This window comes from Hyperolius riggenbachi, chromosome 5, assembly GCF_040937935.1.
Source record: "Hyperolius riggenbachi isolate aHypRig1 chromosome 5, aHypRig1.pri, whole genome shotgun sequence".
Lineage (NCBI taxonomy): Eukaryota > Metazoa > Chordata > Amphibia > Anura > Hyperoliidae > Hyperolius > Hyperolius riggenbachi.
This window is the reverse complement of record NC_090650.1, coordinates 222,941,700-222,965,456: the sequence shown is the minus strand read 5'-3', so window position 1 is coordinate 222,965,456 and position 23,757 is coordinate 222,941,700. Positions and strand designations below refer to the sequence as shown.

Below are 23,757 nucleotides of genomic sequence, written 5' to 3'. Positions count from 1 at the left end.
ATGATTACTGATCTACATAATGGATTAAAGATGACAAAATCTTATACCTGTTAAATAATTTGTTGTACACTTAATCACACAAAATACATAGTGACATTACGTTAATGTAAAAAAACAAAAAAAAAACAAAAAAAAAACATAAGTTTGAAGACGAACCCTTGTATATTTGGAATATATCAGTCACTTTATTTGCCTACTCAGAACAGAAATTACATACCTTTAAGGGAAGAACTTCCTTGTTAATCCCAAAGAAATATGCCATAGCCTGAGTCCAGGAGCAGAGACCTGCCACATTGCCACACACTCTTTTGGCTGACTCAAGGTTATAGTCTTCCATGTCCAGATAGGGCTGCAGCAGTTCAACAACCTCTTCGGTGATAGAATCCTAATTATTGGAAGAAACGGGAGAAAATTTCATTTTAGACATGGGACAAGAATAAGACCTGTGGAAGGTAGATGGCCACTAGTAAACCATAGAGAGTGGTGGAATCCTGAAGATAACAGATGTCAGAGACTGGTGAAAGGTTAGTATTGTGTAGTAATCACTGACTTAACCAAAGGTAAGGGTTTGGTGCAAACAGACAGAACATACTACTGTTTATTCATTGAAATCCTGTGTAAAATAGTGTGATTTGGAAATTGTTAAACACCTTATTCTTTGATAGTAAACCTAGGAGAAAGCTTTAGCTGTGTTTGTTCTTTACCTTGAACCATGCTATCACTGAACTAAATCTCAAAACCCGTATAAAAAAATGCAATACATCATGCTTAAAATATTCTAAAGCTGTTGAAAACAGCTGATGGAATCACAAATGTTAAGCCATGTAGTAAAGATATATGGTTTGCATAAAATTATATATAGCAATTGTTACTGACAATATATATTTTTTTGTCCAAATATATATATCACATACTATAAACATGCATAGTAAGTAATGACCCATTTGTCATGTTGGAGGACAAGGTACAGAAGTGTTGACCTTCAGTAACTGATAATTTATTTCCCCTCTGCCAGACTACAAACACACTTTCTTCTTAATTACATGTTGTTATGAAATTCAATATTTCCAATGACCTGATTATCTAATCAATCTTGTTGGAACAGCCGCCTCAGGCACAGTCTGAACTACGCACTACTGATTCTAAAAACACAACAGTTTACATATTTTTCTAGGTAGCTGCAAACTCTAGACTTCCCGGTGTATACAAATACATTATGAATATCATAATCATCTTTTTATAGTTCATTTGTCTAGATACATTTGATTTGAGCTTACTGGATTACGAAGCACATCTACCAACGTTTTTTGCTTTTCACTTCATTGAAGGGTTCATAAGTAACTGATTGTGTGGATTTGCTAGTTCCTGGAATTACCATAATAGAAGGTGAAATTAATGTAAGTTTATTTTGTACTTAGGGGGTGATATTCATATGTTTCCTGCTGGCTCTGATGATTTGGATGGCTAATTTCTTCATATGATCACATTATTCATAGTCAGTATTTGTTGCTTTACATCACTTTCTCAAAATATTATATAAAGTTTTACTTAATTTTCTTCATTTTTCATAAATGTGAGAGACATTATCACACACTTATGCCACATATACACCTATTTGATGAAATGGGATGACCACCACGGCAGATCCCCTCCTAGAATCCCTCCACTGGCTTCCTATCCAGTCCAGAATCAGATTCAAGATACTGTGTCTGACCTACAAATCTGTCCACAAAACCTGCCCAACCTACATTTTCGATCTTACTCAGAGGTACACACCTAGCCGCTCACTCCGCTCTTCCAATGAACTTCGCCTAACCACCCCCCGCATCACCCAGTCCCATGCACGCCTCCAGGACTTCTCAAGAGCTGCTCCAACACTATGGAACTCCCTACCTCCACCCATTAGGGCAGCCCCCTCCTTCAACATCTTCAAGAAAGCCCTCAAAACTCACCTTTTCACTCTGGCCTACTACCCCTCACAAGTGCTCTAAACCTACAGCTGAACTCGGGTCCCCTACCATTCGTGTCCTTACCTCTCCCTCTAGATTGTAAGCCTTTGGGCAGGGTCCTCCTCCTTTTGACTCCTACCTGATCATGCACCTCTATTACTGTGAACCCATGCTATGCATCTGAGTGAACCTAACTTGCCTAATCTCCATGCTCCATCCAGTGACTGACTAAGCATTACCTGGTACTCATACTATGGTGTGTGATCTGGTTTTCTTGTATTCCTGTATTGTCATATTGCTGTATGTCACCCCTAAATATTGTCTGTAACCTAAATTAATGTTCAGCGCTGCGTAATATGTTGGCGCTTTATAAATACAATAAATAAATAAATAAAGGAATCTTTAAATATCATTTTCTACCATTGTTTGAGCACTATGCTAGCCAACATCCAAAACCCAGATTATGTTTTTTAAAATTTAAACAAATTTACAATGGCCTCAATTCACTAAGCTTATCTCCTGTCATGGTGATAAAGCATGTAGTATTCAGGAAACATTTTACCTCAGGCAAACCTAAAGTTAACTCTTCTGTCTATAAAGGACTTACGAGGCGAACACACAAAAAAAAGTTAAATACCTCATGGCCATTGCAGTGCTCCTAGCAGACTATCAGCGCCTGGCATGTCACTGTCTGGCCCTCTGTTAGCACAATCCAAGCTGTAGTGCAGGCCCCGACCCTGCCCAGGGTCGCCCTATCAATTTGCGATTAAAAACGCAGCTTTAGAAATCCTGCGGCTGCGCACTTCTTAGCCGCTAGTGCAGCTGCGCAGGTTCTCTGTCCTGTCCCTGGCTCTCTTTGCTCAGCTTTATGTGATGTGGGCGTGCCCGCACGACCACCCACATGACTGATTGAGGGAGTCACGTCTCCCCACGCTCAGCGCTGCTTGTCTCGGCTGAGGAGCGCAGCTGACTTGTCCCTCAATCAGTCATGTGGGCAGTCGTGCGGGCACGCCCACATGACGTAAAGCTGAGTGAAGGGGGCGAGGATGGGCTGGGGACAGGACAGAGAACCTGCGCAGCCGCACTATCGGCTAAGAAGTGCGCTGACGCAGGATTTTTAAAGCAGTGTTTTTAATCGCAAATTGATATGGTGACCTTGGGCAGGGTCGGGGCCTGCACTACAGCTTAGATTATACTAACAGAGGGCCAGACAGTGACAAGCCAGGCGCTGATAGTCTGCTAGGAGCACTGCAATGGCCATGAGGTAATTAACGTTTTTTTGTGTGTTCGCCTCGTAAGTCCTTTAACCCTCCTGGCGGTTTGCTAAAAAATCGCCAGGGGGCAGCAAATCTTTTTTTTTATTTTTTTTTTTTTTCATGTAGCGAGACAAAGTCTCACTACATGATAGCCGCTGCTCAGCGGCACCCCCCCAGCCCCTCCGATCACCTCCGGCGATCGGCGATCTGGAGATCCCGTTCAAAGAACGGGATCTCCTGGAGGGCTTCCCCCGTCGCCATGGCGACGGGGCGGGATGACGTCACCGACGTCATCGACGTCGTGACGTCAAAGGGGATTCCTATCCACCCCATAGAGCTGCCTGGCACTGATTGGCCAGGCAGCGCACGGGGTCTGGGGGGGGGGGGGGCTGCGGTGCGACGGATAGCGGCGGATCGGCGGGTGGCAGCGGCGATCGGGCACTGCACGCAGCTAGCAAAGTGCTAGCTGCGTGCAGCAAAAAAAAAATTATGCAAATCGGCCCAGCGGGGCCTGAGCGGTGCCTTCCGGCGGCATAGCCCGAGCTCAGCTCGGGCTTACCGCCAGGAAGGTTAAGTTAAGGTGAGATCTCTAAAGTTAACTCTTCAATCCTTAAAATAACTCCAGAATTCTTAAGTTGAAGACAGGCTGTTAATTAACTGCATGTGAAAATAACTACAGAGGAAGTAACTTAAAGAGGCACTTAAGTCAGAAAAAAAAGAGTTTTACTCACCTGGGGCTTCCCTCAGCCCCCTGCAGCTGATCGGTGCCCTTGCCGTGTCGGCCTCCTTGCCGCAATAGCAGTATAGGGGGCGATATTGTGGCTGGGAACGCGAAGAATCACTCGCGTTCCCAGCCTGACGGACGGTGACGGCGAAACCGGAAGTAGCCGTCGGCGGGGACAGGAGGATCGGAGGGACACAGCGAGGGCACCGATCAGCTGCAAATATTCCCCAATTTATCTCCTAATCTAGTAGTAACCATTCCCTAATGCAATACTTTCACCTAACCCTAGCGAGACCCTAAGCAGACAGCAGTGACGGACTCACTGACAGGGCTTCCTATGCAGCAAGGGAGGCCCCTGCTGTGGGTGGGACTCGAAGGGGCTGCTTGGTTGACCTATGCTTAGCGGCAGCCCTGCCTAATATGGACCTAAAGAATAACACTAACATCTCCTAAACCTAACTTTCCCTAACCTTCTTAACCTCCATTCCCACTGGTATCACTTATCAAATAGAAGAATCACTGCTCCAGGCATACCTTGCATGCAGATGAACAGTGGCACACTTAGCTTCTTTATATTTGCAATGTGCAATAAATATACTCTGTTCTACAGGAAACTAGCTTCTTCCACATTTCGTAAAGTGACCTTTCTTATCAACAGTCTTGAAAAATTACTATTTTCTGACATAATCTCCTGCAATTTAATATTTAATAATAATAATAATGAGAAAATTGAAGTTAGGCTTTTGGATCCATGCTTCCGTTAAATGTGGGATTAGTATTTATGAATAAATCGCCTTATGATTGCTGGCAACAGTATTTCCTTAAATACAAATTAAAGTTTTAAAATACCTTTATGTATAGGCTTGGCAAAAATGTAGGATGCAACTTCTCATTTTTAGTTTTAAAATTATTAAATGGGAGAAAATAAAGTTATGTTATTATTAAATTAGAAAATGAGAGATGTTTTGTGGGTGATTTGTCCAGTTTATGTACATTTTATCCCTCTAATGGCGCAGCTTGAAGCCACTGATTGCGTCTGCAGCTCTACAAATCTGGATTAAAATTCCATGGTGAACGATGACTGTCCTAGTATTTGTATGGACATTCACCAGATGGTATGCTTTCTTACCATATTCCAAAGACACACTGTTAGGGCTTGTCCACACTACAAGAGCTTTTCTGAGCGCTTTGTGATTTTAAAAGCTCTTGTTAATGTTATCCTATGTGTGTGTTCACACTGGAGCGATGTGATTTTGTAAAAAATCCCCCATAACATTGCATTAGCAAGAGTTTCACAAAATCACTAGCGCTTAAAAAGCTCTTGTAGTGTGCACCAGCCCTTAGATGATTTTGTCTGACTATACCTGAATGTAAATTGGCACTGGCTGTGTGGTTTAGAGGTACTGCTGAAGGAGGATAACTTGAAAATGTTGTGTGTGAACCGTTTTACAGTATATGACACCTTCCACAGCACTTTTCATAGTCATGTCAGTAACTGTCCCTCAGAGAATCTCCCCATCTAATCCCCACCACAGTTATAATCTAATGTCCCTATCAGAGTCTAAAAACAGTTTTGTGATTAACCAATTCATTAACTTATCAGTATATGTTTGGGATGTGAGAGAAAACCATAGTACTTCAAAGAAAACCAAGCAAACCAAGTGAGACTGTATAAAATACATGTGAATAGTGTCCTGGCTTAGATTTGACCCTTAGGCTTGATGGCTATCCACTACATCCTAGATTCTGAACATGTGGTACGCATACTGCATACCCCTAGGGGTGCTTCTGATTTAAGAAATTTAGAAAATTATAAATTATGGTAAAACAAATTGGAATATACAGTTTGGATGATTAAAAACAGCAGACAGCACTTGGAAATCATTGACAGTATTGTTAAGAAATATATATGTGTCAAGGAGTAGCTAGGGGGCAAGTGAGATAATCTTTACCATACCAGGGGGTACTTGGTAAGCACAGGTTTAAATAAGGGGTACATACTAAAATAATGTTGAGAACCACTTCACTACATCACACTGCTGCTCAGCCTATAAAACTATATATTTTTCATGAGGATGAAAAATGCATGAAGACCTGTGGCTTCTGATGTTACTTTCTATAGGACTGGTTTTTTAAGATTTCACTGAAAGTGGCTGGGCTAATCTACAGCATGCTTCTGGCTGTGCTATCTCTGTCCTATCTGCATGATGTAGTTCAGTCCCACATCAGTGTATAACCCACATGCCCTCCTGCCCCATTTCTGTCAATGCCAAACACAGATGGGAGCGTGGATAGCTAGATTAGAAAAAAAAAAGACAATGTGGGTTAAGTGCTGATGCATCTCCCGATATACTGCCCATGACACTGGCTGTTGGCCGATTGTGCATATTGGTGAATACATGCATAAATTAAGCTGTAAGCTCCATTAGAGACAGGGAAAGATGAAAATGTTTTTATAGAATTATAAAAGAGAGTTTACCATGTTCACTATATGAAAACCAACAAAACTCATGGTGAGAAGTAAAAGCAATACAATAACTGCATATACTTAAGTAGCCTACGTTCCACATAACCAACTAATCCTCTGAGGGTGCTACAGTCTCACGTGTGAGGTATGAGTATGAATCCTAAGGTCACGAGGCTGTGTTCTGCAGCTGAATGTAAACAATCTCCCGTTAAAGAACAGTAATGGAGTCGATCTGCTCTATTAGGAAAGTCTTTCACAGTTTTATTTAAACACAGAAATAGGAGGGTAAAGATCTCTTAAAGGATACCTGTGATGGGCAAATTAAAAGATTGTATACTTACCCGGGGCTTCCTCCAGCCCCAGGAACACAGTATTCTCAGTATTTCCAGATTAAGCATGTTGCATGTTTCTTATTGCATTACAATGCATTTACCATCCATACAGGTTATGTTATTTCCTACAGAATTTTAGTAATATTACTCCAAAAGTAAGGAATCTGTAAAGATATTTATCCAGTACCTGCACTACTGTACTGTGGAATTTATAAAACAGTAGCACATACATAAAACATATCACTGTAGCTATAACCTTGACAAAATATCTGATGCTCATGTTCAAAATCTCCTGAGCACCGAAGGGTCCTGTCATTCACAGCACTTCTGTACCAGTGCATGGGTAACATTATCATGATTGTTATATGGATAAAGAATGGGGGGTATTGAAACATAGGACACACCTGCTCATTGCAATGCCAATGACTGTGGTGGATTTGCTGGTGTTTAAGCGAAGAAGAGCTTAATAAAACAAGCATCTTCAAGTGATATGTATGGCTGCATGTAACACAGCCTTAGTGATCGTTTTATTTTACCACCCTCAGGTTTACTTAAAAACATACAGTAAAATAATGCAACCTTTAACTAATAATACTAATTTGTGTATCCATGTGCTCCGAGTTTCAGTGTCTGCATACACTCTTTTGCTTACATGTGCTCAGACACAGGCCGGTTAAATCTGATCTACTTTACTGAAACAAGCTATGAGGAGTCAAATGTATATTTACCTTGCGGAACTCCAGCAACGAGTTAAGGAATCCTGCATTATTCATTAGTTTCAAAGCCTCTCCCCAGGAAGGTTTCACACAATTACGCTCTGGATCGGGTGTCACCGGATCAATCTTTCTTTGGAACAGCAGCAACACACAGTCCATGATTCTCATAATTAAATGAGGAGGTCTACCCAGTTTACGGACAGTAGATACATCAGCAGGCTTAATAGTCTGAAAGAAGTAAAATGTTATGCCTTAAAGAATGTACATCTGCAACATATATCCAAAAAAAGCCTTCAAGGGATTTCAACAGAAGTTTGTCACTTATAATGGATTATGTAGGTTTCACTACAGACTCATTTTCATTCATAAATATCTGTGCAGCACAACTGTATGCTATCTTTGCTGTGCAGTACTACTGTATGCACTGTGCCATCTTTTTAATGATAGCATGTACATTATATTCAACAATATCTGAATATTGTACTGATGCAATTCATGCTTAAAGGAAAACTTAAGTCAAAGGTAAAAAATGAGATTTACTCACCTGGGGCTTCCCTCAGCCCCCAGCAGCCGATCGGTGCCCTCGCAGCCCCGCTCTGACGCTCCAGGACCCGCCGGCGAGCACTTCCGGTTCGGTCGTCACCGGCCGACAGGCATGGGAACGCGAGTGATTGTTCGCGTTCCCAGCCTGTATATCGCCCCCTATGCTGCTATTGCGGCCAGGAGGTCGCAATAGCAGCATAGGGGGCGATATACAGGCTGGGAACGCGAACAATCACTCGCGTTCCCATGCCTGTCGGCCGGTGACGGCCAAACCGGAAGTGCTCGCCGGCGGGTCCTGGAGCGTCAGAGCGGGGCTGCGAGGGCACCGATCAGCTGCTGGGGGCTGAGGGAAGCCCCAGGTGAGTAAATCTCATTTTTTACCTTTGACTTAAGTTTTCCTTTAAGGCTGTATCTATGCTACACTCCAGCAGTTCCAAATGCATGGCTGGCCACATAGGGCTAAAGAAATCTTTGTGGCTTTGCCCACTGAACTCAAAGTAATACGTTTTTTTTTCTTTAAATTGTAGTGGAAATGATAGTCTGTAAATATTATCTGTTTCAGGAAGGCAGTTTTGTACTGTGAAGGATTTCAGTTAAGTTCATGTGGATTCCTTTTAGCCAGCTAACACATTGTGGTGCTTATTCAGACCTTGCCAACATGCCCTTCTTGAATCTTGAAAAAGTATCCACAAGAAATGCTAGGGGACTAAAATGCTTTCCATGAACTGAAGACAAAAGCAAATAGACATACTGGAATATCTACTATATCTAGCAAATATAAACTCTCAATATGCTCATTTAATGTTAAAGTAAACCTGTCTTAAAGGGATACTGTAGGGGGGTCGGGGGAAAATGAGCTGAACTTACCCGGGGGTTCTAATGGTCCCTCGCAAACATCCTGTGTTGCTGCAGCCGCTCACCGATGCTCCGGCCCCGTCTCCGGTTCACTTCTGGAATTTCTGACTTTAAAGTCAGAAAACCACTGCTCCTGCGTTGCCGTGTCCTTGCTCCCACCAGGAGTGTACTGTGCAGACACAGACCATACTGGGCCTGCGCTGTGCGCTCTTGATGACATCAGCGGGATCGAGGACACTGCAACGCAGGCGCAGTGGTTTTCTGACTTTAAAGTCAGAAATTCCAGAAGTGAACCGGAGGCGGGGCCGGAGCATCGGTGAGCAGCTGCGCGGGCACAGGATGTCTGCGGGGGACCATTAGAAGCCCCTGGTAAGTTCAGCTCATTTTCCCCCGACCCCCCTACAGTATCCCTTTAAATGCATACTTTACAAAATCTGACATCTTAAGTTTTAAATAGACTCTGCTGTGAGTCCATGCATATGGATCCACTGTTATAGCCTACAAAAGACGTGTTTACTGAAAGCAAGGCTGCTGTTTCTTACCCTAAGGATCGCTCCTTCCTTCTGTACAGCCACTTGAATAGGGCTGTGAAATTTGACTATAGTCCAAATTACACTTTTAGACCAACAGTCTAATGTAGCTCAACCTAGCCTGCTGATGTCCCCCATGTAATAATTCCTTATCCATCCATTGTTGTGACTCATGCTGTCAGCTCTCTGAGCCAATACTGGAGCAGACAGTATGAGTCATTAGAAGGAAGGAGGTGAGCAGTGATCACATGAGAGTGACTTGAGTTGAGCTGCAGTTTCACAGCAATTTAGATGTGGTTTTATAAAAATAAAATAAACTATACTCAAGGTATATAACTGCATTATGTCTGGTCCATGATATAACTGTGGATTACATTTCATGGACTCTCTACAGGATCACAGAACCTTGATAACTGCAGTATATTTGCACTATAAAAGCTCTTCCATAGACAGTGTTGCTACCTCAAACCTTTGCCTATATGGGTGCATTAAAATCCTGTGTGTTTTCTCTGGATTTCTGTACAGTGATGTGATATTATGATCTAAAGCAATTCTAAAGCAAAGAAATGTTTTCATAATAGTTTTCTGTTTGCTTGAGAGAAATAAAGTTCTGTTCCTTGGCAATTGCATGGAACTATTCTAATCAGGCAGTGGCTGTGTCTCTACTCATTTCTGCACAGGGGTTTCAACAGTGGTACCTGGGACTTTGATGACTTATCTTAAAATGTTTTTTCTAATGAAAGTTGTATTTTAATGCTTAAATGGAAACAAACTACCCACATCTTCTGTTTTGTTTTGTTTTGTTTTCCATTGTTGCAATTGGCCCCCTCCTTTCTTTTTGTGTGTCCACTGTGTATGTTTACAATGACAGGTGAAGGAACATCTTGATCTGCCAGGCTGCTCTAGCAATTCCAACTAACTCTCCGTGCCAATACAGCAGCAGACAGTGATTGTACTGGGGAGGGTGGTAAGCCCTTGTATTACTGCTGTGTAAGGTAAAAACTGTTATAGTGAACAGCAGGAATTAATTCCAGTCCCCAACACTGGCAATTGCTTTCTGTAATGTATTGACCATGTAGTGAGCCATTTTCTACTTGCTATACAAACCAGCTGGTGGCATGTCAAAGAATAAAAAAAGGTTAATTTGTTATTGCTCTTTTATTTTTAACTTAAATAAAAAGTAAAATATATTTGAAAAACCAATCTTACAGTATTCATCACCATGGGAATATTAGAATACGATATACATTGGCTTTATTAATATTCCATGAGAAGATTAACATCTAGTTCTGCTTAGTGGGAGAGATGGGTAAAGGATGCTGTAAAATAGAGGATATCTAGCTGAGAGTGTAGTTTTAGATTTTCAAGTTAATGCAGTTGGAAGGCTGTGCTTAGCCATTATGACAGGAAACATGATAAAATGGCTATAAATGCTATAAAATGTGTTACTAAGTGAAATAATGTTTGGCTAATTTACACCCATTGCACTTTTCTCTTTTCCATCAGCTGCAAGTCCATCATCAGAGATTCATAAGTGTCTATATCATACAGTATCTTGCACCCATACTAGAGTGCAGCAATTTAGAATCAAGGTTAAAGAGAACCTGTACTGAGTAAAATTATTTAAAATAAACACATGAGGTAACTTCAAATGAACATTACATAGTTACCTTGCCATCAGTTCCTCTCAGAAACTCACCATTTTCTTCTGACAATGATCCCTTCCAGTTCTGACAACATTTTGTCAGAACTGAAATATATCAGTGGCTGTCAGTTATATATCAGTTGCTGTCAGTTACAGCTGAGAGGAGAACGGATGTGTCCATGTTTCCCTATGGCTCAAGTGGGCGATGTTACAGTTTAACTGTGTGCTGACCAGAAAGCTGTTATGGTGTAATGGCCATTTTCAAAATGGAGGACGGAGAATTCCATTGATCACAGTGGACAAACAGGACGCAGGAGAGGAAAAAGAGATTGAGGAGTAGACTACACAGGAGGTAAGTATGACTTGTGTATGCTTATTTTGACTTTTAATTTTCAGTTCAGGTTTTCTTTAAATTACAACACAGAACACGCAGAATACCAATGACATGGTGAGTTACAGGCTTTCCTTTAATTTGCTAACCCTAAGAAGTATTAGTCATGTCTCTAGGTATTAGAGAGTCATAATTTATTCTTACCTGCAACGCCGCCTCAGCCTCCTCAAGGGCTGGTCTTGCCACTTCCAGCTTCTCTTCAGCGGAAGCTTTGGCTATGGCGATTTCATCCACAATGGCTTGTGCTTTGTCTTTCACCTTCTGTACCTGCATCTTCACCTTTTCAGCAGCTTGAGCCTTGAGGGTCACTTCTTGCAATACCTCATCTGCCTTTTTGGAGGCAACAGCCAAATCTTTCTCCTTAACAGCTAGTTCTTTTGATAACTGATTGACAGACACCTCAGCTTCCATTAACTTTGCCAAACCTAAAAAAAATAGAATAACATAAAAATATAATAACTGTAATCCATACCTGCCTAGGCCTGTCATGCCAGGGCAGTTGCTAAGGTCCTAATTGACCTTAGGCAGTATTGAACCTGTGCAGGGTGTAAGGATATTGAGCCATCTACACCAGAACAACCAGACACAGAAACTCCTTTTTCCCCTCGGCTATCAGCATCCTGAACTCCCTCCACATTCCCCCCCCCCCCCCCCCATCAGTGCCAAACGCCCCCCTAATAGTGACCAGGGTTTTGTTTCTTTCGGCCAACCAGCTACATTGACTGACTAACTGTGGAATCTCTTCGACATTTGTAGAAATGTTTGTATGTTGTACACCGTATCTTTTAAATTGTCTTCTTGTTTCTGGCAAACTGCACGTTGTATGCCTATCTGTCTATCTATCTATACATTGAGTTATGTATCATGCCAAACCCAATTCTGGGCAGGACTCAGTCATGCTTGGCGAAATAAATGATTCTGATTATGGTCATGCTATGACAAATATTCAACATGACCACATTATGGGTAAAACTTTTAAGAGAACAAAATTCAAAAAGTATTTTGGACCTCGAGCCTCTGTGCCACATTTATTTTGCTTGTATGATATTACTGCTGTCAGGCTTCTTTTCTATAATGATATAAAGCACAATTTCTCCAGAACTTTGCAAACAAGATTCAAGCATTAGCTTAGGTAAGTACTGCTTTGGATGATTAAATCAAATTACTTTACATCATGGCATATTGTTCAGCTTCCCTCCATGTGTGTTGTTTTTTAACATATACGTAAAACTAATCATGTTAACTTTTTTTCTCAATTCAGCCTAGAGTTAATTTTGTTAGCTGTATAGTTGTGCAAATACCAGCTAGTTGAGACTATATAAGTGGAAAATTTAAAATGAAAAATTATCCTGCAAAGTTAATTAATGGGACTTCACCATTTTCTGAGTCCAAAGACCAAGAAAAGCTAAGCCTATAGGTCAGGCATGTTGTAGGATTGAAGATCATCTGTGATTGGAAACTGACTTCTATAAATAAGAGCCAACAGTTGATCTCTGCTCTTTCCCTTTGAATTTCCTACTAAAGGTTAGATGGTCACTGCCTGCTTACATATGTGTGCCCCCAGTGCACATTGCCGAAAGACTAGCAGCTAAATTGATGGTCTTATCTAGTGTATGTGTGTGGACCCACTGCTGTGCATGTGTGTAACTGTGTGTGTGTGTTTGATGTTGCTAAACGTTTGAGTATATTTGTTTAAACCTTTCCTGAGCAATCTGTGGAAAAGATTTCATAACATTAAAGCATATTTTGAAACATCTACTGTATAAGCAAACGACTTCCCAAGGGTTCTTTGTTTTAAACGTAATATTTCTAGACATGTGGGTGCAGATTCTTGGCAGTCACTATTACACATATTCCCTGCACTGGTAATTTTGAGGGCCATGAAGATTCAATATACTGTAATTCACATTAAAAACTCAAATAATATTAAAAAGACTGGATTAATTAAGTGAGGGATTCAGTGGAAATAAGATGGAAGTATTAAACAAAGAAATACCATAAAATGGGTCCATATATACCCTACCATGAACATCTTGGTGATGTTTCAAACTCCCCATGAACTATGTATGTATTTGTAGCTGTTTTGCTAGCTGTCCTGAGTGTGCAGTGTGTTGAACTACTCATGTATCTGTGCTACTATTTGGTGTGTACGATGTACAGTCCTACAGAAGATGGTGGCACTATATAAATAAATAATAATACACTACAACCCAAAAAGATCTATAGAGATTGTTTCAGGCCACCATCATTTTAAGTCTGTACTTAGCTTTACTGAAAATTAGATTTCAGAGGTAAACAATAAACCAACAACCCATTTTCCAAATTAAAAAAATACAAAAATATACATTTGTTGTACATACAGTACATATGAATCATATTAACTGTTCTCTATAGATTAGAGTGAAGAGAAATACAAAGGTTAGACAGATACAGTATCAATGACTGAATTTGTAAACACTTACTAATTTGCATTCATTTTATGCTTTATATAATAAATATACCTGTTTTCATGCGGTTGGCTAAGTTACCAACATTTTCATATTTCTCTCCATAAATTGCCTTGTAGCCACTGATGAAGGAGAGGTAGGACTTTGGGGTTACATACGTCTGCCGTCTGTACCTCTCAAAATATTCCACACATTTTTCTGCTACAATGTCTTGGAATGTACCCATGGTGTTGACCACGCTGTGTTTCACCTCTTCCGTACACTCGATTTTATAAGAAGACAAAAAGTGATGGGCCACCGCAACCAAGGCATCTTTTGGCCACCTTTGGAACCAGTCCATGGTGCATCCAGAAATAAGACCAGGAAATTTCAGGGCTCTGGTTCTGAATTTCTCTCCAACTGGGGAGAAGCAGAGTACTACATGTAAGTTACTGCGCACACGTGACAGGAAGTAGTCATACAGGTTTTCTGCAGTTGGCGCTCTCTTTGGGTACTCTTTCTTCATGACAGGAATTAAATCTTGAGTGATTTCATCAATCTCATCCCTTGCAAAGAGATTGGACACCTCTCCTGAAGCCAACACATTGTTCATATACTCTAAAAATGATTCATCCTTAATTTCGTTGTCGGTAAAGATGAATGTTATCCCTTTGCCTTTTTGGCCAGCTGTCCGATACAACAGCTTCAAATCATCCAGGAGATTATTTGTACCATATGTTCTGCAATAAAGAAGATATTTACACTGTGAAAATTGAATAGAAATAATGTAATCTGCTATAAATGTAAAACATTAAAAACCATGATTTCATCATTAGAAAAATGCCACATATGAGATATCACCTCTTCTTCCTCCTCTACATGATTGACTAGATGTTATTTGGTGTATACTGATTTCTCCTTAAAGTGAACCAGTAGTACAAGCAAAGTATGTAATAAATTACAAAATCAGAGGTCACCTTCAGTGAACACTGCATAACAAAAATGTGTTCTATTCCAGAGATAGACCCAAGAGAAATACTTCCATTGGAAATCCTTTTACTGTCTCCTTTTTGGTTTTAATGGAATGAATGGCTTCACTGACCAGCAGGGAGGTCCACTCACTTTTCCCTCAGTTTCCCTGACATCCGCTAAAGTCTCTGCAATACTGCTGAAATCTAAGACCGTGTTTATAACTTTTGATTTTGTAGTGTATCATCAAATGTTTTGATTACATTGTGCAGATTTAATTTATTGTCACTTCTATACAAAACTATGGATTATCAAGACATCTCATATGTAAAATGTTGAATAGTTTGATTATCCTAAAACTTTGAATCTGAATCATGTTTCTAGCTGCCCATTAGAACTTATACTATAATAATACACTCATGTGTTATTGGAAAATGGATGATCATTCATCTTTTACCATAAGGAAAAAACTAATTTGACATTTGTTGAAGATATGTAGGGACTCATTTTAAATGGCTTAATCTATATAGATTTACACCCGGGCTAAATGATCATTGATCTGTATATTTCCTCCTTACCATCTTCTGTATGGGGTTCAAAAATACTGCCAACTATATACATTTTTTATCTTTTTCCTTCTCTTAACCTTACTAACAATTCTTTCTATTTCACCTACATTATTTTAATTCCAGCTATTCTGAAGTTTAAATACATAGCACAAATCTGTTTTATTGTTTTATTTTAAAGTGGTGGTGTGTTTACACCACAAAAAATAATTGACAGGGTGCATTTATATATATATCGGTCTGCTTAAACATTTAGTGAAATAGGGTAGTATTTAAAGGACACCTTAAGTGAGAGGTATATGGAGGCTACCATATTTATTTATTTTAAACAATACCAGTTACCTGTAAGCCCTACCAATTTGCCTGGCTTCAGTCTGAATCACACACCTGAAACAAGCACAAGCATGCAGCTAATCCAGACTTCAATCAAACACCTGTCGGTAAGTGTCTTATTTGACCTGTTTTGCAGTGTATTGTTGGTTGGTGGCAGCATACCCGATTACCTGTGTCTTTTTTTTATTTATTGAGGATCCCTAGAACTGAGATCCCCCATCCTCCCATCTTGCTACAAATTTCTGATTGCTTTCCAAGATACCTGCAAGCAAACAGTGGCTAAATCATGTAAAGTGTGTGGGCCACCCAGCACAATCTAAATAAACTTAAATTGCATGTATTTTTGAAACGGCAAGGTGTAGGGTTAATTTATAACTTTTACTATGACTTTTTGATTGAAAAGCTGGGGCACAGATTGTAACTTCAGGGCGTACATTACACCATATTTAACCACTTCGCCGCCAGGGTACAGTATATCTACGCTCCTTTGGACTTCACTTCCCCGCCCGGAGCATAGATATACGCACCCCCTGCCGCTACCGCCGCTGCCGCCACTGTCCGCGCTCCCGCTCGCACTCCCGCGATCGTGCACGCCGCTGCCCGCTCGCCCGGAGATCAATGAATGGGAAAATCCATTCTCGTTCGTTGATCTCTGTCCCCGCAATGATCGGCATGCTTCTACCAGAAGCAGCGCGATCATTGTGAAAAAACTCAGTTTCCCAGCCTCCCTTCCTGCAAGCGTCCTTCCGACGCTTGCAGGACGCCTAAAAAAAAAATGTGGCCATCTTGTGGCCAAAAAGTAATACTACACCCAAACATTTTTTTCACATACAAATAAATTATTTTTACTATTAATTTTAACTAATTAACTCCCACACTCCCCAATTGTTACCAATATTTTTTTTTTTTGAAATATTAAAATAAATTTAAAAAAATTACAATAAAAAAAAAACTTAAATAGTTACCTTAGGGATTTAAATCTTTAAATATTTATATCAAGAGGGTATAACACTGTTACTTTATAAATTATGGGCTTGTAATTAGGGATAGATGCAAAACTGAAAAAAATGCACCTTTATTTGCAAATAAATTATTGGCGCCAAACCAAACCAGGGACATCATTTAAACGGTGTAATAACTGGGACAAATGGGCATATAAGTTACATGGATTTTAATTATAGTAGCATGCATTATTTAAAAACTATAATGGCGGAAAACTGAAAAATAATGTTTTTTCTTCCAAATGTTTTCCTATTTTCCCATTAAAACACATTTAGAATAAAATAATTCTTGGCATAATGTCCCACCTAAAGAAAGCCTAATTGGTGGTGAAAAAAACAAGATATAGTTCATTTCATTGTGATAAGTAATGATAAAGTTATAGGCGAATGAATGGATGGAGTGCTGAAAGGAGAAAATTGCTCGGATGCTGAAGGGGTAAAACCCCTCAGTTGTGAAGTGGTTAAAGCTGAACATTCAATGGGAAATTAAATTGTATAAGGTGATCTCAGCCATGTGTTATCTTTTTCAAAAACAATCACTGCCAGTAGACCAATGCATTGGTAACTACAACAATGGTTACGCATCTTCTGGTCATGGCTGCACACAGGATCTCTGCAGTATCCAAAAATGGAACTGCATTGCCTGACAGTGTTTCAGATCCCCAATGGAGAGAAAATCAACACAACTAAACCACGCATGCATGGCAACACCACAAATGGCCACAAAGACTGTTCGGTGGTGACACACACCTAGAGCGGATACCGTACATGTAGAAATAGAATGACTGGTACATCTTAGCCAACCTTGTTGTAACTAAAATTTGCATGAATAGTCTGTAGCTGAATAAATGCAACAAATGCAAGTATATCAGTTAAAAGAAAAATGTGGGTAAAACCTGAATTATTCCAACCTTTGTGACGTGGGCAGCAATTTGCCATTGTATCATGCATGCCCTTTACCACATAAGCTCTCCTGTTTCACAGAATATAAAACACGCCACCGTGAAAATCCTGTTTGGCAAAGTAAATCAATCATGCACCCCAAATTAGATGTCAATGTACAGTAAATATAGAGGGACAGTGATAGGTCCAAATGGGCAGGGAGTCAAAGGCCCTATAAATGTTGACTATGGATTCAGAATTTGCATATAATAGTGGATGTAGAGGTTGCATCCACACCAGGGCCCATAGACCAGATGGACCCACAAGAGACCCTCCTTAATCAGCTGTAATAGCTTCCCATTAATGCAATTTGTCACTTTTAGCCCCTTCGCTACACCAATTGTAAGAGGGCACCATATGTGCTGATGCTGAACCTTTCATACCCATTTGTGACATTATTAGAGCAAGGAGAAAGGGTGGAGCTTGGTGGGATTGTGACTGGTTTATTATAAATTATTCTGTTTATCTGTGACTTGGGTCACCCTTTATTCCAGCAGTTTGAGGCTGTAATACTTATTTTCTCTGTGTAAATATTTTCCCTGTATGAACTATATATTCAAACTGAGTCTTCCTGGTTTCTTTCCCTTTTCGTGCATACTCTGTTTTCCTTATATTCCTTTAATTTCTGCCCTGAGATGTCAGTTGTCCAATGACAGCTTTATCTCGAGTGCTCGGTATAAGTAATCACGAGCTTGTCTGCCAGAACAAAAGCAAGGCAATTAACATTAAGTCAGAAACAAAAAGCTATCCATAGTAAGGTTAATATTTATTAAGAAAACATTTTATATATTTCATTTTAGACCCACTGGGATATATATTTAGTGAACTGTGGTAATCAGACCAACGTGCGTAAAGTTTTATGTTCAATGAGTAGAGCATAATGTATTGCATTCTGCTCTACTCATCGTGTAGTAGGACTTTATGCACGTTATTCTGCTTACCACAGTTTAGTAAATATACCACATGGTTTCTTCTGAGTATTTCTGCACATAATCTCCTACTTCATTTAAGCATTTATTATAACTTTTTACAAATGTTTTCAGTCCATTTGTTTAGCTTCACTTATGGGTAAGAGGAATTGGCAGGGTAGGGCTTTGTGTTAATGCTGCTGAACAAACAGTTATGGGCATTCTGCAGAGGGAGAGAAGAGGTTGGCCTTAAAGATGCAAGCTAAATTCTACAGAAAGAATACCTTGTGAGGCAAAAAGAGCAAGCAGCTTATTTTCTGGTTGACCTCGTAGAGGTCAGTGATATATCAGTGCAAAATAATAACTTAACTTTAAGATAACATTGTCATCAAGTTTACAAATTCAGAACTCTTTTTATCATTTATGTCTTGCTTTTTTTTGCCTAGGACTTCCTTTCAAAACTAAGCCCTATTTGCCATGAAAAAAGCACCACAATAGTATATGTCTGCATAGACAAATGAGGCAGATGTTATATTTAAAGTGGAACGCATCACAGAAGTGTAAAACCTGCTTTGAAACATAAGCTAGTTTACCATGTGGGGTCTGAAGAGGTTAATAAGAATGTCCAGTAGGCTATTCTCTTTTAATATTGGTGTAATCAGCCCAGCTATTTTCAGCAAGGCTGAGAAGAAGCTCTCTCAACTAATGTGACTGGAATGTTTAGGAAGATGAACTGCACTAGGCTGTGTGGACAAGACATAAATCGATACAGCACTTTCTGTACATTGTACTGCACAAATACAAAAAGAAGGCATTCAATTTAGAAAAGGATTTCACATTGTTACAATGGTCTGATTTCATTCAGAGAATGCATCAATCAGCAAGACACAGCTCATTAAAACATACAAGATATTGTAGCCATGAATCCTTCATAGACCAATGCCTGATTTTTCTTTCACATCACCCGCTACAGAGAACTAAACATGCAACAACTTATATCTATATGCTGACTTTGCTTTTGTGGCATACTGATATTAAACCAGCATGCTCAAACACTAGATACTGGCAGCAGTGACAGGCTGTTTCCATCTGCAAAATATGCTTTATATACATTTAAAAAATGCCATTTTAGACTTTTAATTGTAACACACTACTACTAATACACACTACTTATATTAAAACATTACTACTTATATTAAAATGGATTTGCTATTTGAAATAGGCTAGATCACCAATTTATTTCCTTGGCATTTGCGTTTAAAGGACCACTATCGCAAAAAAAATCATAAAATGTAAAATGCATGTAAACACATACAAAGAAGAAGCAAGTTTTCTCCCAGAGTAAAATGAGCCATACATTACTTTTCTACTATGTTGCTGTCACTTACTGTAGTTAGTAGAAATCTGACTGAACTGACAGGTTTTGGACTAGCCCATCTCCACATAGGGGGTTCTCAGGGTTTTCTTTATTTTTAAAAGCACTTAGTGAATGGCAGTTGCTCTGCCCAACTGCCCAAAAAGTAGGCAGGGAGGCTGGCCAGCATCTTTGTATAAATCCTTTTTAGAGAGTGTCTTTATAAAGAATAAAGGCCATGCTAAGAATTCCCCATGAAGGGATGGACTAGCCCAAAACCTGTTGGTTCTGTCAGATCTACTGTAAGTGACAGCAACATAGGAGAAAAGTAATTTATGGCTCATTTTACTCGGGAAGAACGGTACTTCCTTCTTACTGTTGTGTTTACATGCATTTTAATTTTCATTGACTGTATGCTTCACTGTATGCAACGCAACATGCAGATAATGCACGGTGCTACCTTCCCATTCCATTGTGTTGCATTCCTGCTGTTACAGGTAACACAACGCAACTCCCACCGTAATCCTCAAAACTGATACGGTCACTCATTCTCTTCTACTCCAGAACTTGGTATTCAGGACATTGCTCTCTCTTGGTTCTGTTCTATTCTTGTAAGATCTGAACAAAATGCATGAATAGTCTGAAAAATTAACTAATCGGAGATGGCAGTCTCTGGCCCCTTTAAGGATCAGAGACCTCACTTCAATTACGCACTTCCAAGATCACTGCGATTGGATCACAGATCAGGCGCCAATGAAAAAGGCTCCTGAATGATGTACGTAACTCCGCCGTCTTCAGACAGCAGAGATCAGTGGTGGCAGAGATGCGTGATCGCATCCCTTGAAGAGGAGCCAGTGGCGTTACCCTGCATTAGGCTTAGGCAGCCACAACGAAGCAGGTGATTTCGGTGCATGGCGCTTGCCACTGGATGCCGAAATCAGGCACACCACAGCAGCAATGTAATGCTGAGTGGGGCGTGTAAGGGTAATTCGGGGTTCTGGTGGTTGCTGGACCCCGAATTACATCTCCCGCCGAGTTGTCACAATTTTAATTTTATTTAACGCCGCCAGGGATTTTTGCAGCAGCAGGGAGGGCCGAATGACGGCACCCAACTCTACGGTAACACGTACATATGTACGCACCCACAAGTGCCGTGTAGTTTTAACCATCGGTGATCCCTAACTGGTTCAAGTTAGATGCTGTGGGGGGTTAAGGTTAGGCATCACCAAGGGAGGGGGTTTAAGGTAAGGCACTGGGGGGGGGGTTAAGGTTAAGCACCAGGGGGGGCTTTAAGGTTAGGGACTACCATGGAGGGTTAAGGTTTGGGTTAGGGTTTTATTCTAATAGCGGCTCCATCCAGCACCTTTTGTAAACAGAATCACTCTTGTTAGTTACAAACATGTGCCTTTTTATAAATGAAATAACGTTTATAGGCTACATCCGGCCCAACCATTTTATAAATGAAGTCACCTTTATCGGCTACTTCTGGGGTCCTTTTATAAACGTAATCACGTTTATCGGCTACATCCGGCACCCTTTTTCCCAGGCGCCTTTTTTACATGTATTCCAAAATTTGCCCTAGTAGGAATTACTATGCGAGCTTCTCAGAGGAACCGTTAGTGACATTAATTGGTCAGTGTACTCTGAAGAGCACAGAGGAAAGTATCAGCACTGTGGAAATGCATAATAATAATAATAATAATAATAATAATAATAATAATACTAATAATGAATGCATAAGTCTGGAAAGAATGATATTCACTATAGGCATATATACAGACATTATATGTACACAGCTATAGCCCCACAGTTAAGGAAAACAACCCAGGTAAGGAATATACAGTAGATAATTACATAGGCAGATCAGGTAAAAGATGCTCAAAGCTAAAGAATAAAGTAATATGGAGTTAGTAGAGAATACTATAGAGCTCAGAAGTAATCTGCAATACAAAAGCACACCAAATTATAGTTTTGTATTGAAATTCATAGTCTGGTGTTTTTCTTCAGTTGAATTTTGAAGATGTGCTATTGTTATGGAAATTGATTTATGCTGAGTCCTGTTATCTGAAGAGATGAAAGCAGGAACTCAATACATTTAGATGCTGCTGTCAACACCAGTTACAAAGATACTTACAGACAGGAGATGACAGTAGTCAGATCCAACAGTTTTAGGCCAAGTCAAGTAATGGACTATGCCTGTAGCCTTCCTGCAAAAACTTCTGGCACTGTAGTAGTCAACAAAATCCGGAGGTCTTTGACAAGACCAAAAAAACAAAACAAAAACCACATATAGAGTCTAACAATATACTGCACTGCAGAGCTAGAACTGCTGTAATCTGAGAGGAGTCACATCATTTGTTCAGAATCCACGAGTAGCACTGACCATTGAAGGGTTGGACCTTTACATCAGAAAGCAGAAGCTGATTGACTAAGTAGTTAGAGTTTCATGACATGTTGGATGGTGTACTCATTTACAAACGTTTTAGTAAAAGGGGGAAATAAAAATAATAAGCATGATGCAGCCAACATACCCTGTGTAGTGCATACCTTTTTTTGGGCCAACAATTTTTCCTCACTTTGAAAAATTATTTCTTTAAAGGGGCACTATTGCTAATTTCATCTATTTTGGCCCCCTTAACATACATATGCCTTATTGGAGTTATGCCATTTCTTAGTATATAGTCCTATCAAAATGTAATTTAACACTTGTAATAAACATTTACAACCAGGCAGTCACGTCAGTAGTAAAACCTTCCCGACGCCAGTTCAGCATAAACCATTCTGTAGCAGGGAGGCATCTGCTACTGGTCCTTGAGCTGCCGTTATTTTCAACCCCTCTGGCCAGCTAGTTTATTCTCTTCCATGTCGTAACTGCACATTAGCCCACAGCAGCCTCCGTAACGTGCAGCACGCAGCCAATCCATACAGCCTCCTCCGTACAGCGCAGTGTGATGATACGCTGCCCGGCTGCTAAGGACCCCTTTTGTGAAACTCCGGCCGGCAAAATAATTATGTTAACATACAGAGCAGGACACAGCTGTAGCACTTGTGTCTGTTCTTTGATGCCGCCGCTGCCTAGCACACTTCAGAGGCCGGCCGGGTTACCATGGAAACTGACAGCAATAGCTGTCCGTTTTATTGCCAGTTGCACAAAAGGGGTCCTTAGCAGCCGGGCAGCGTATCATCACACTGCACTGTACGGAGGAGGCTGTATGGATTGGCTGCGTGCTGCACGTTACGGAGGCTGTTGTGGGCTAATGTGCAGTTACGACATGGAATAGAATAAACGAGCTGGCCAGAGGGGTTGAAAATAACGGCAGCTCAAGGACCAGTAGCAGATGCCTCCCTGCTACAGAATGGTTTATGCTGAACTGGCGTTGGGAAGGTTTTACTACTGACGTGACTGCCTGGTTGTAAATGTTTATTACAAGTGTTAAATTACATTTTGATAGGACTATATACTACGAAATAGCATAACTCCAATAAGGCATATGTAAGTTAAGGGGGCCAAAATAGATGAAATTAGCAATAGTGCCCCTTTAATCAACTGTAGAATAGGTATATTCACTTACCTCCACGTTCCTGTGCAGGCAGCGTACTGCTCCCACAGTTTATTCAAAGGACAACTGAACTGAGAAGAATATGGAGGCTACCATATTTATTTCATTTTAAACAACACATTTTGCCTGGCGGCCCTGATGATCTATTTGGCTGCAGTGGTGTCTGAATTAAATCAGAAACAAGCATGTAGCTAATCTTATCAGATCTGACAATAATTTCAGAAACACCTGATCTGTTGCATGCTTGTTTTAGGGTCTAAGGCGAAAAGTATTAGAAGCAGAAGATCAGC

General features: G+C 40.3%; 1 protein-coding gene across 3 annotated transcripts in view; it reads right to left on the bottom strand.

Moving 5' to 3' along the window:
* The window catches only part of LOC137518608 (dynein axonemal heavy chain 5-like), a 553,928-nt gene that overhangs the window by 162,680 nt on the left and 367,491 nt on the right, over nt 1-23,757 (bottom strand). For all 3 annotated transcript variants that reach the window (XM_068236692.1, XM_068236695.1, XM_068236693.1), the window contains 4 exons: nt 13,910-14,574; nt 11,553-11,833; nt 7,457-7,672; nt 218-385 (listed from right to left, as the gene is read on the bottom strand). In XM_068236692.1, the coding sequence (XP_068092793.1) occupies nt 218-385; nt 7,457-7,672; nt 11,553-11,833; nt 13,910-14,574 (1,330 nt within the window). The remainder of the gene's footprint in view (nt 1-217; nt 386-7,456; nt 7,673-11,552; nt 11,834-13,909; nt 14,575-23,757) is intronic.